Source organism: Canis aureus, chromosome 29 (assembly GCF_053574225.1).
Source record: "Canis aureus isolate CA01 chromosome 29, VMU_Caureus_v.1.0, whole genome shotgun sequence".
In the NCBI taxonomy this organism is placed as follows: Eukaryota; Metazoa; Chordata; class Mammalia; order Carnivora; family Canidae; genus Canis; species Canis aureus.
Genome location: NC_135639.1, coordinates 29,943,025 through 29,956,951, shown reverse-complemented (window position 1 = coordinate 29,956,951; position 13,927 = coordinate 29,943,025). Strand labels below are relative to the sequence as shown.

At 36.3% G+C, this 13,927-nt stretch overlaps 1 protein-coding gene across 13 annotated transcripts in view; it reads left to right on the top strand.

The window, feature by feature from the left end:
* R3HCC1L (R3H domain and coiled-coil containing 1 like) overlaps positions 1 to 13,927 on the top strand; it is a 79,418-nt gene that overhangs the window by 64,459 nt on the left and 1,032 nt on the right. For 10 of the 13 annotated variants that reach the window (XM_077878062.1, XM_077878066.1, XM_077878068.1 and 7 more), the window contains 4 exons: positions 3,627 to 3,697; positions 4,595 to 4,690; positions 5,182 to 5,322; positions 13,764 to 13,876. In XM_077878062.1, the coding sequence (XP_077734188.1) occupies positions 3,627 to 3,697; positions 4,595 to 4,690; positions 5,182 to 5,322; positions 13,764 to 13,867 (412 nt within the window). In that variant the 3' untranslated portion in view covers positions 13,868 to 13,876. Of the gene's footprint in view, positions 1 to 879; positions 2,898 to 3,626; positions 3,698 to 4,594; positions 4,691 to 5,181; positions 5,323 to 13,763; positions 13,877 to 13,927 lie in introns of those variants that run through there. The other 3 variants (XM_077878073.1, XR_013368114.1, XM_077878075.1) reach the window with 3 other exon arrangements.

Below are 13,927 nucleotides of genomic sequence, written 5' to 3'. Positions count from 1 at the left end.
TATTTATTTTTACTGTGAGCCAACTAGTTTCCTTGGAATTTTATTTATGGGAATTGAAGTCTACAGTAGAAGATTTCTCCTGAGAGGTTACGTGTTTTCTTCTGCCAAGCACCAAGGGCCCTAAAAGTTCAGCAGCACTGTAAATTAAATTATTGATTTGAGGTTATTCTGACCACCGAGATAGAAATAGTCAAGTGGAGAATGGTAAAAAATGATCGTTGTGTGTCTCAACTAGTTTAACAACACATATAAATGTCTAGTCACTTGGCAGTCTTTGATGTGGTGCCGAGGCCTTTTTTTTTTTCTTTTAAGTTGCTGGCCTATTGATAGAAGAGTTCTTTTAGATTATCCTCATAATACATCAACTAAAGTGGAGTGAGAACTTTAATAAACCTTTAGAGTCATCTGAGTGCTTACTCCTTATAGGTTAAAATGTTTTCTCTTTTAGAGCTGTTTTGGTCAAACATAATTGATAATCATTTTTGGATTCTTTTCTTAAGATTTTAAAAATTTATTTATTCAACAGAGAGTGCATGAGCGCACAAGCAAGGGGAGTAGCAGGAGAGGGAGAAGCAGGCTCTCCACCAAGCTGGGAGCCCAACGTGAGGCTTGATCCCAAGACCCTGGGACCATGACCTGAGTGAGCCAAAGGCAGATACTCAACCAACTGAGCCACCAGGCACCCCCTCATTTTTGGATTTTTTAGTGACTTCACCATTCTCTCTACTCTTGCAAAGCATTCAGTTGATTTTATAGACACAACATCTTTCTTTTTCACACTCATATTTCATTGTTTTAATTTTACTAAATTACGTAATGAATCAAAACTGACATAAGTGGGTTTGAAAACAATTGCACTAATTCTTCTTATGTACATAGTTCATACATGTATAGGACAAGCTAAGTGAATCAGAAGTATACCTCTGTATCTTTAACTTATAAGAAGAAAATAAGCTTCAGGAATCAAGAAACTGTCCAGAAAGAAAATTACTAAGAAAGAGATCTTCAGGATCTGGAAGAAGTCAATAGCAAGAAGGATTATACTTTAACACTCTAATCCTGATATTAAAAATAAGTAGGTCTGTTATCTGATATTACAAATTTTAATTTAAAATTCAACTCATGTAGATCTTGAATTTGTAAAATTCTGTTAGGGTTTAACCCCCTACTTTTCCTTAAAGGGCCAGATAAGAAATATTTTAAGCACTTCTGCCATCATTGCACAAAAGCAGCCACAGACAGTATGTAAACAAATGAGCATAGCTGTATTCAGTGAAATTTTATGTACAAAAACAAGCACCCTGTTTTTCTTTTTTTTTCCTTTTTTTTTTTTTAATTTTTATTTATTTATGATAGTCACACAGAGAGAGAGAGGCAGAGACACCGGCAGAGGGAGAAGCAGGCTCCATGCACCAGAAGCCCGACATGGGATTCGATCCCGGGTCTCCAGGATCGCACCCTGGGCCAAAGGCAGGCGCTAAACCTCTGCGCCACCCAGGGATCCCGCACCCTGTTTTTCTATAAAGTTCTAGAACAGGCAAAACTAGCTAGCAGCCACGCACCTCACTTAAATTTGGATGAGGAGAGGGTATCAGTTCTATAACTAAAAAAAGTAAGGGGGTGACTGGATCCTGGAGGATAGCTAATCTTTCCATAGACCTTATGCTGATTGTATAGGGTTGGTCAGTTAGTCGAATTCATTAACATGTTAAGACCTTGTATCAGCACCTGTTCCATATAAAGTGCCTAATAGATTTGAAAAAGCAGTGAGCTTTAATTTCAAAGTAGAACTATTTTAGATTGTTATTAGTAATGATGATTTTTAAAATCAAAGATTAGCTTTGTTGATGTCTAGAATTTCCTAAAGACTAATTAATTCTTATGAATTATTAATTTCCCTTTGCTTTGTTTCTTCCTAATTTTACCTTTAATAGACCATTTTTCTATCAAACCCAAAAACATTCCTAAAAAAGGAGAAGCATTTTAAAGGATTATGAAATTCCAAAGTCTAAAAGGCGCTCCAGATCTCATCTAAGGTCTTTTTCTAACCTTTTTGTAGACTCTTATTATATAGGCTCTTCTGCTATTGAACTTTTTCAGTCTCCAACCCCTGTGGTCATTTTATGCCATGGTCAGACTTACTCTTACATTCAGGAAATTCTTTAACTAACCTTCAAAGCCTTCTTCATTCCTTTTTTCCTCAAAGGAATTTTTTTCTTGACTGAAGGAAGATATTTTAGCTGTTGTCTCTTTTTCTTTCTTTATAGTGCTTTATAAAAATAAAGTCAAGGTCACAGTGCAAAAGTCTATAATAATGTCCGAGGGTCAAATACCTGAGTCAACTTTATATTTTAGTCACTATCTTTATCAATATTAATAATATTTCTGATGAATATTGCTATTAGTTGTAAAAAATAATGAGCACCATTCATTTATTAAATGCCCATAAGTGCTCAACACTGTGCTCTTTGCCTTGTCACAGAGGATCTCATTTCCATTTTCATAATAACTGTTTGGAAAGTGCTATGCCCATTTCTATAGATGAGCAGACCTAGCTTCAAGAGAAGTTAAATCTGCCCAAGATCTCAAGGTGGCAGAATGCTGACTGACTCCTATAGTATCTGACCCTCAACCCCATGCCCTTTCTACAGAAGAGCTATGTTGAATCTATGAACAGTTTTTAAGTTCCTAGCTGAAAAAATATCATCATTTTGATAGTCATTGTGCTCACTGCAATGTAGCTCTGTTCCACAATAAACGTATTTTTAACAGTCATTCTTTTCTAATTTTGTCTGATGTTTCTCTAATCTTGATTATCTTTTATCCTGAATTTTTCTGACTTTGCTGCAGTTCTTTCCTGTTTTCCCTTTCTTACTTTCTCCAACTAGAAAGAACAGGTCAGTTTTTCTCAATTCCTTGATTTTTTTGTTTTGTTCTGAGGGGTTGTTTCTTGCTCTGTTTTTTTTTTTTTTTTTTTTTTTTAAGATTTTATTTATTTATTCATGAGAGACACAGAGAGAGAGGCAGAGACACAGGCAGAGGGAGTAGCAGGCTCCTTGAGGGGAGCCCAGTGTGGGACGTGATCACAGGATTCCGGGATCACGTCCTGAGCTGAAGGCAGATGCTCAACACTGAGCCACCCTGGCATCCCAGTTTCTTGCTCTGAATGACATATCTCCCTCTCCCTCTCCGTCTGTCTATGAGCTTTCATTTGCATTAAATCCAGGTGACCTTCCCTGCCTACCTCCTCTTGCACTATTCTTCTACCTCTCCTCTGCTTCCTCTTTTCACCTCTTCTTGTTCTGTGCCCATAAGAACATCTCTTGTAAATAGCATGATAAATACATTACCTCCCCAAGGGACATGTGAGGATTAATTAGTTGGTGTCTATAAAATGGCTGGGAACGTAAAATAGTCCCAGGTAGTTCTTTATGATGGTATAATTGCTTTTAAAATTCAGTGGCTTCTTCTGTCCTCCAAGCTGTTTTTTGTGTCATTATCCCCATTCCACCTGTGCGCTCGTTGAGTGTTTATCTCATCATGAAATGCTTTACGAGACTATTTGAAAGATGTTTTATAAAAGTAAATTTTATTTTAAGAAATAAAATTGTGTTGTTTTGTTACAGAAAGAAAGGATTTGATATTAAATGGGTGGATGACACACATGCCCTAGGAGTATTCTCCAGTCCAATTACAGGTATTCACCCAGTGGATTGCAGTGTTCTTCCCTTATTGTCTATTTTCTCCTGCTACTTGTTCTTACTTCCCTTGTGTTCTAGCCCGTTGGCATTTTATTCAGCCGGTGTAGATAAATGGCACATACAGGTTTTTGAGGCATAGTACTTTGTACCCATGTGCTCTCCCTCTCTCTTTTCACCTTAATCCAGTAGTAATTTGGAGAGAGAGCCAGCTCCTTCCAGTGTTACATGCTGTATAACTGTCAGTTATGATCATACATAAATAGATTATAGGTAGAAATTTAAGAAGCCAGTGTTACTAAATCTTAACAATTTTGTGACTTTTTTTTCCCCACCTAGGCAAATGAATTTGAAGTAGCCCTTGAACCTTTCTAGTGAGAGATTTTAATACCTACTTTCTGAATATTTGATTGGGCCTTATTTACATCTATCATTAGCCTCATGATCCATGTGATACAGAGGCATTCAAAGAAATTAGAGATGTTGGTTTCTGTCTGAACCACCTGGAATAGAGGTCTGCAACTGTAAAGGATCAGATAGTAAATATTTTAGGGTATAAGATCTCTGTCACTACTCAATTCTGCTGTTGTAATAAGAAAGCATCCTTAAACAGTATTCAAATGAATAGAGTGGCTCTATTTCAATAAAATGTTACAAAAAACAGGTGGTTGGCTGGATTTGGTCACAAAATCATAGTTTGCTGATCCCTGATCTAAAATAATCACTTGCCAGGTTGTTTATGGATTTTCTAGAGCTGACCACCTCTTTAACTTGCCATGAAAAATAAAACTGTAACATCTAGATATCTAGGAAATACTTTGAGGGTTAGCCTTAAATTTTCTTTTGTATCACTCTTCTTCATACTTCTACTTCCTTATATTTATTCCTCTTTGCAGCTCGTGATGCTCTGGGTAGTAAACATACCATGGTGAAAATCCGGCCCTTGTCACAGGCCACAAGAGCAGCCAAGGCCAAAGCTAGAGCTTATGCTGGTGAGCCTATAATCTCAGGGGCTTTTTCTTGTTGATGGTTGTGTTACTGTTTTTCCAGCACTTGTACCTCGTCTAGCGTTCTAAAGACATATCACTTTTATTTTTAGTGTTAAAGGAAGTGTGTTTTTAAAGAAAAGACAAAGGCTGTGTTGGAAATATGGCATCTGAGCAGCCACTTGGAGAGAGGGTGGGAGTTACAGCCAAGCAATGTGGCTGCGGTTTTCTGATGACATCTGATTCCACCTTACCTCAGTGTTGAACTGTTTGAAAGTGTTACTGTAGAAATTGTGTTAATACAGATGAGGAAGCCAGGGTTGTTTGTGCTTTGCCATGTTAGTTTTCTCTGATCGTCATCTGTTGGCCTGTATTAATTACTGCTGAGGCAGCCCTTGTTAGTCTATTTTATATGTTAATTACAGAGTTAAATTATTTGGTGCTAGAGTGCTTTCTCTTCCTTACTTCCTCTTGCTCCCTCCCTTTCTCCCATTCAGAGTTCCTCCAGCCAGCAAAGGAGCGTCCGGAGACTTCAGCAGCCCTTGCCAGAAGGTTAGTCATCAGTGCCCTTGGGGTTCGAAGTAAGCAGAATAAAACAGAAAGACAAGCAGAGCTCAAGAAACTGCAGGAAGCCCGAGGTGAGTTGAAGTGATGGCATTCCTCTCTCATTCTCTAGAGCTCACAATAGGCATGTGTTAAAAAAAAAAAAAAAATAATGAAGCCCATTCCATTTTGTTTTCCATTTCCTAGGAGCCTTCCAAGTGTGTTGAAATTGTTTTCATGCCTTATATTTAGGGGGAAGACATTGTAGGATTTGTCCTTCTGTTCCACATACCACGGCATCCTAATCCATGCTCTTAACTGTTGTTTTCCAGGAGATAGGTTCGGTCTTCTCAGCTTATCAGCCGTGGCTTTTTCTGTAGTTCCTGCTCCAAAGTCTGAGCAAAATTTTCCTGTGAAGACATAGTAGTCTCCCAAGCAGAAAACATTTGCTGTGGTTTTACAGGGCCACAATTGCTGTGATATTATCTAATGGTTTAGATTAAAAGTAAAAAAACAAATTAAGGAAAAGCCAGCTACTGACATGGATGATAGTAACTGTAGGAGGTATTTTTTTCTTTAAAGACAGTCTTGAGTGGCTCCATTAGTGTACATCTAGATTAACCTATCTTCTGATTATTGTGCGGTACCTCCATGTCCTTAGAAAGTATTTCCACTGATCCACAGCAGGGTTTTTCTTTCCCTGTAGTTTGGAATTGAGGTTAAAATCTCTCTTCCCTTTTTCTAGGCTATTGACTTACATGTAAAGGCCTGGGACTCTGGCCTTACATTTAAGTACTTTTTATCAACCTCCAGGCTTTAGACAGTCTCATTGCCTTAGCCCACGATCTGTGGAACCTGTGAAGGCAATTTATTCTGAAAATTCCACTTACCAAAAAGTAACTTCATTTTTCCATTAAAACGAATTGAAGTTTCAGACTCCTTGTTTATTGCCGGTTCTAACAAGGCCATTAATACTTCCTGTCCACTCTGCTTTGGTGATAGCAGGCAGCTTGCGGACTCTCAGCTGCACTGGCCAGATAACCAGTGACAGAGTGTGTCATGGCAGGTGCTAGAGTTTTAGAGTTGAACCCAACTAATTTTTGAAACCTTAATGATTTTAATGAGGCAGTTTTGATTTTTTCCAATGCATGTTCACTCAAAGGCCTTTTACAGACTGTATAGAAACAAGTGAGAATTTTTCTGTTTTCGGGGTTTTTTTTGTTTTTGTTTTTATACATGTTAATAATAGAACTAGAGTAAGGGAGAATGTATAATATCCTTAACCCTCTTTTAATTATCTCTGAGGAAAGTGCTTTCTCTGTGATCTTTCAGAAGATAACTAGAGGGAGAGAGAGTACTCTTTGCAGTGTCTCATGCTTCCCTACCGTATGCATGTAATATTAACTGGAACTCTACGTGTACTGCAGCAATAGTTTTGCACAGATACCATCTTAAGTATTGCCCTCTATTTTTCTCTAGGCACATTAGCATGCAGCTTTATTTGAAGTATTTGTTTTAAATGCCCACTTATGCAGAGGACATTTCAATGATGCAATTAAAAATGAGACTGTTGGCTCAGTGAGTACCCTATTACTTTTCTAAAGAAGGCCTTTATTTGTGAATGGAGACTCACTGTGATAAGTTCCTCTTATCCATTGGTGCTGAGGCTGTACAGGTTATAGAAGATTCTTTATAATGCTTCAGAGCTCTCCCATTCTTCATCTCTGAGAAAACACATGTGGAAAATTCCTGATATATCTCTTTTTGACTTCTTTATGCATTAGGCAGATAGATATTCTTATAGCTGCCTGCATAGAGCCCAAGACTTTTCACTTAAAGATTTTTTTCTTTAAAAAAAAAAAAAAAAAAAAGATTTTTTTCCTATGGAAATTAAACGTACCATTTAGGTATTAAACAGAATAGATATTTTTGTTCCAGATCTTCGTCCACTGGAAGGGGAGGGATCAGTACAGCATAGTGGATAACATAATAGATTGTACAATCATGCTGGCTAGATCTACCTCTAAGTTCAACCATTTACTGGCTATGTGACGTTGGATGGATTATGTATTCTCTGGAGGCCTCTGTTTTCTCATCCATAAAGTGGAAATAAAGTGAGATAATCCACAAAAGATGCTTAGTCATCTTTGGAACCCATCGGAATGTGCACTCTCCTGTTTCTGTGGGCCTGTAATAAGTATATGATAAATGTTAGCTGCTGCTGTTTTTACTAATAGTGGTAATATTATATGGTGAGTCTAGCACAGATTTCAATGCATATTTTTTAGCCGTACCCTTTTTATTTTAAGTCTCCTTTAATGCTCTATCAACAACATTTAGCATTTCAGCTAGGCACTTGCCCTGTGTAAAGCATTGTGCTTTTATATGAGAGAATTAGAGAGATGGAAAAACTTTGTTTTTCTGCTTAAGACTTATAATCAAGTGAGGGTATCTGCCTTGAGTAAGGAAGAAAATATGATTTTAAGCAGTTGTTTTTCTTCTCACTTCAGTTCTGAAGAATTTTTTTAATTCCAGTATAGTTAATGTACAGTGTTAAATTAGTTTTGGGTGTACAATATAGTGATTCAACAATTCTATACATTACTCAGCCCTCATCAAGATAAGTATACTCTTAATTCCCATCTCCTATTTCACCCATCCCCCCATCGCCCCTCTGGTAACCATCAGTTTGTTCTGTGTAGTTAAGAGTCTGTTTTTGGTTTGTCTCTTTTTTTTCCTTTGTTCCTTTGTTTTGTTTCTTAAATCCCACATATGAGTGAAAAATCATATGGTATTCTTTTGCTAGCATTACACTCTCTAGCTCCATCCATGGTGTTGCAGATGGCAAGGTTTTATTCTTTTGGCTTAATAATACTCCATTGTATTTATATACCACCTCTTCTCTATCCATTCATCTATTGATGAACTCTTAGGCTGCTTCCATAATTTGGCTCTTGTAAATAATGCTGCAATAAACATAGGGGTGCATGTATCCTTTCAAATTAGTGTGTTTTAGTCTTTGGATAAAGTACCCAGTTGTGCAATTACTGGATCCTGTGGTAGCTATTTTTGATATTTTGAGGAACCTCCATACTGTCTTCCACAGTGACTGTACCAGTGTGCATTCCCTCCACCAGTGCACAAGAGTTCCTATTTCTCCACATCCTTGCCAACACTTGTTTCTTATGTTTTTGATTTTAGCCATTCTGGCAGTGTGTGAGGTGATATCTTATTGTGATTTTTATATGCATTTCCCTGAGGATGAATGATGTTGAGCATCTTTTTATGTGTCTTTGGCCATCTGTTATGTCTTCTTTGGAGAAATATCTGTTCAAATATTTTGCCCATTTTTAATGGGATTATTTGTTTTTAGTTCTGAAGATTTTAACATTAAAAGCATAATGAGTTTTTGTGATTAAAAGGATGGGAAGGCAACTCCCGGCAATGTAATATGTTGTGATGATTCTGTGATGGAAGATATTATCTCCAGTTTAGAGCTGGCGCTGGAAAGTTAAGTAACTGGCCTAAAATTACCTAATTGGTAAATTGAGAGGAGGCATTTGAACCAAGGCCTCTCTAATTAAAACCCATGCTCTTTTTACAATACTGTAATCCCTTTTAAGGGACTTTTGGAGTAATTAACAATTTTTCCAGGGGGAAAAATTTTTTTTAAGGTCTTCCGAAAGTGAAAGATAGCAGGCTTTTTTAAAGTTACCTCTTTCAATGGTTAGCAGCTTTTGCTGTCAAAAAAATTCTTCCCTAGGTTTAACTTAAATTTGTATAGTAGTTTAGGCTAGTTTCCTCTTTTTTTCCTTTCTAGAAATAGGGAACATGTGGACACCATCCTGTTCTAATCTTTAGAGATCAGGGGCCAATTATTTAGGAATAAAGAAGTCTGATCCGTAATAGAGTTTTTGTCATTAACTTTAGCTATGTTGCTATGGGCACGTCTCTTATATCTTTCTGCTCTAGTTTCTAACAAAGCAAAACTAATGCCTGATGTACCCTGGAGAATTTTTTTAGCACAACCTAAGTTAATGTGTAAAAACATTTATTTAGAAAGGTGCTTTACAAATTAAGCATACTATTATTTATGTGGCTCTTAGAAAATTAGTGCTCATTATAATATGAGACAGTAAAAACAAATATGTATTATGTACTTCTGCTTCCCATCTGTTATCTATGACAAACAATGCTAATCAGTTATGACACTTTTTTGTGAGTTTTGACTTGATCACTGCCAATTGATCAGAATTAGCTTGGAAATTGAAATCTGTGTGCCATCCATAAATAGTGCTGTAAAATAGCTAGTTGCCCCCCTTGAGGGGTTCTGCTGTCTGGCATAGTGTCTGGTTCATAAAAAGATACTCAGTGTGTATGTTCATTGACTGAAGAATATATGACTGACAGTGGTTACTTTTTCTTCATAACTCTTTATTTGATTTCGTTCAGATTATACTCTGAACTCTTTTAAGTCCTCTATGTTTTTCTTTATAAGACCCAGAGTTGGACACTGCATATGAAAACCTTCTAATTAATGAATTTGGGATTTGGGATTTTGAGGTTTAAATACTTCCTGCTAAGTTCCCTCACCCTGCTTTGGTCTTCTTACCATTTTAAAATGAGAAGTCTGTCTTTGTCCTTAATTAAAAAGGAGATTCGGGGGTACCTGGGTGGTTTAGTTGGTTAAGGATCCAACACCATCTCAACTCAGGTCTTGACCTTGGGGTTGTGAGTTCAAGACCAGTGTTGGGCTCCACCTACTTAAAATTAATTAGTTTATTTATTTATTTTAAACAAGATTCAGAAAGTATTGAGAAGAATCGAGAAAAAAAAGTACCCAAATCATTTTAAGCAAATCTTAATGTGTATATCTGGAGGATAAGAACTTTAGTTTCTAAGTCTTAGAACACAGGGGAAGTGATTAGTCCAGAAGAGTGCATAATAGATCAGAGCTGCACTAAGAGTGGGAAATCAAAGCATAGATCATCCTTGATCCTTTGTATTTGACTGAATCATGTTTTAAAGCAATGATTCACACATAACAATGAAACTACATTTTAAAGACCAGATTCAGGAGTATGTGTAAAATTTCCCCATGTTTTACTTATTAAAACACTTGATTCCCACCTAAAATTACAAGTAGAAGATAATCATTATTTCTCAGAATAAAATGCTCTCTCATTTTTCAGAGCTTGCCAAAATTTTATTTTATAACTTATTTCCATTTTACTCTTGGGGGTAGATGATTAATTGGCTGGTTCTAAAAGGCATCTTTTGGGTCACAGGCCTGAAAGGCAAAGTAGGTAAGTAATGATTTGATCCCCTAGTTTGCTTAATTAAATCACTAAGAGCTTAAAAATGAAATCATCCCTATAGAATACTTAGTCAACTGTAATAAAAAAATTTAATCACAACTGCTACCTTTTCAAATTCTTTAGGCATCCCATTATTCTGCCTTTAAGGACTCTTCTGCATTGCTGATTCATAATCTAGGTTGGTGTGGCATTTTCTTGGTGTCTTTTTTCCCTAATGTGAAATTGAAATTTCCCCTTATTTCTAACCATGTTTCTCTTTTTATCTTAATGTGATCTCTTTTTCTGAGATGCAATATTTATCCACATTTTTGCCTTCATCTTCTATTTGGTAAACTTATATCCCTGACCTACATCAGAGATGAAAATGTTAACCCTCAAATTAACTGACGAGTTTACTGGCTGTTGCTAAATAAGTAGCACACAGTTCTTTGTGTTGACACTTAATACATTGATGAACATTCCACTTTCCAGTTAAATGCCACCTTAACACTTGTGTGATCCAGACTATATATTTCTTGGTATATTAATGATTATAAGCCTAAAACCTAAAATCTTGCTAAAATTAAGAGGTTACTTTTATTATTTCTCTTTAATCTATCAGGTCTGTCAATCCATAAAAGAAGACAATTAGATCAGTTTGACCAGACTTGTACTTCCAGTCTTCATGTTGATTATTACTCTGTAGGCAGCTGCCCAGGAATTTTGTGATGATTTTTCTCCGTTATTTTCTTAGGTGTAGAAGTAGATTTTGAAAGTTTTGATTTACATCCCTTTTCTTTATTTTCTTTTGAAACGACACCAAATTGGCCCTTTGTTTTCATCCTCAGCCCCTTCCATTCCCTAAGTGAAAAGTGGTGATTCAGTCACCTCATTCAATAGAGTCATTTCTGCCAGTTGATTTCTCTTCCTGGGAAATGAAAGTCTGCAGGGCCAGCTCATGTGCACTGTGGGTTAATCCTTTCATATGAATTCTTCTCTTCTTCCTTTAGCTCCTTACCCTTATGGCTGCTGTTGGGCTTTCTCTTTACTTAGTTTACTTTTTTAATTGTTGAAGTAAAGTTAATAAGGAGCTCTTTTCATGCAGTCTATCAGCTATTATCTACATTTCTTTCCCTTTTAATAAAGGGATGACATGTTTTCTTATCTTTCTATGTTTTTTTTTTTTTCATTTTTCTTTGTAGACATTTTCAGATGTCAGTACAGTGGAAAGTATGCTGTTTTAAAAATTAAGGACCTGTGTTCCAGCCTTAGTTTGTTGCTGGTTATGTAACCTTAGGCGAGTCACTTAGCTTCTCCATGCTTCCATTTCAGTCTCTTTAAAAAGTCCTTCTCTACTCATGTTCTGAATTTTTAAATGTGTGCCTCACATTGCCACTATTTCCTTGTGCTCAGTTTGTGCCCTGGCCTTCACTGGTTTCTCAAATGGCTTACCACCAGAGTTGCCTCTCATATTTACATATATATTGCACTAGAGATTTATTAAGAAGTTTTAGAGTAGGAAATGCTTCAGTATTCTAAACTTTTTCAATTTTAGAAAAATAATATGGTTATCTTAATATATATTTCATAACACCAGAATCAAACACACTAATTTTAATATTTCTGCCACAAACGGTAAGACTATGCCATAAAGTGGCATATATAAGACTATAAGCAGCCTCTCATCTTTTCAGGTTATATTTACCACTGAATGAATTTGGGCCCTAAACTTAAAAGAAAAAGAAAGAAAGAAAGAGAGAGAGAGAGAGAGAGAGAGAAAGAGAGAAAGAGAGAAAGAAAGAAAGAAAGAAAGAAAGAAAGAAAGAAAGAAAGAAAGAAAGAAAGAAAACCAAAGCTTTGTTTTCTGAACTGCTTTGATTTTGGACTTGAGGATTATGGGCAATGATATTATATATATATATATATTTTTTTTTTTTTTTTTTACTGCACCTGGATCTTTTTTCTTAGAACTTCCCAGATAGCCTTTCTGATTTAAATTTCTGAGCATATTGAAAAATTTGAGTTCTAGTAATTCACTTTCCTGATTTCCTCACTTTTTCTAGGAATCCAGAACCAGTTTTTGATTGCTTTCATCCACTGTTGTTTTTGCCTATAGATAGATCCTCTTCTAACTTTACCCAGTTTGAAAGAATGAGAACCACAGTGCCTTCCTAAGAAACCCTGGAATGTTTTAGACAAGCCAGTTTTCCTTAGTGCAGTCTACCTAAGGAATCCCAATCCCAATTCAAGCCTACCTTAAAGCCAGGTCACAAGATACTGAATTAATTAGCCTTCAGTTTGGAATTTGCTGACCCCCTACTCCCCTTTTTTTGGCCAGTTATAACTTTGCTGCTATATTCAGATAATGCCACAAGGTGGTGCCCAAATAGCAGTGAATTTCTCTTTCTCACATTTCCAAGTGCCAGTCAACTTCCTGACCCAAGTTCTTTGCCTTTAAAGTCAGTCAAATATTTAGTAAAGGAATTTTGTAAGGGAGTCTGCTGATTTGGAAAGATATGTCAACATGGCGAGTGTTAACTCTAAACCCACCTTGATTTCCCTGGTTTCATGACTTACAAAATCTTTTACAGACATCATCTGCAATAATAGTCCTTGAGAGGAAGCACTTAAGCTTATCATGTATGTTTTATGGTGAAAAGGTAAAATGACTAGCCATAAAATTAGGGCTAATATTTTGGCATCTAATGAAGTGCTTGGATCACCAGAGCATGTATGGTCTCTATTATCTCAAGTCTTGGTGAAAGTATTAAATGGAAACCAAGCTTCTCTTAAAAATTCAAGATGGATTGCCCAGATTTGTGCTTTTTATTTTGTTTTGTTTTCAGAAATAGTTCTTTGTTTCCCTTCATTATAGGTGGTCGTTTTCCCATGTTGGAATTATATTTTCCAGATTTGTGGCTTCTGAAAGTGCTCTGAAAATACTGAAATTTGATTTGCCTCTGAAATATTTTTTTTCTCTGAGACTGTACTAGGGAGATATAACTAAAGCCCAGTGGCTACCGTTTCCATTTGAGCAAGAAGGCAGAAGAATATTGAGACATATTCTCCATTCTTATTGAAGTATTTTGAAAGATCAGTGAAGTGGGAATAAAAGGCAATTATATTAAACCACTAACACAGTTGAAAAATAGAATTAAAATAAATACATTATCAGCAAGACTAGATTCTAGATCCTCCTAGATTCTGACTTACTCCATATACTTTTCTTTCTTTTTAAGTAAGCTTCATACTCAAGTGTGGAGCCCAATGTTGGGCTAGAACTCACAACACTGAGATCTCAAGACCTGAGCTGAGATCAGGAGTCGGACACTTGGCCGACTGAACCACCCAGGTGCTCCACTTTATACTTTTTATTTCTGTTAGCCCCAGATCTTTCTCTTTA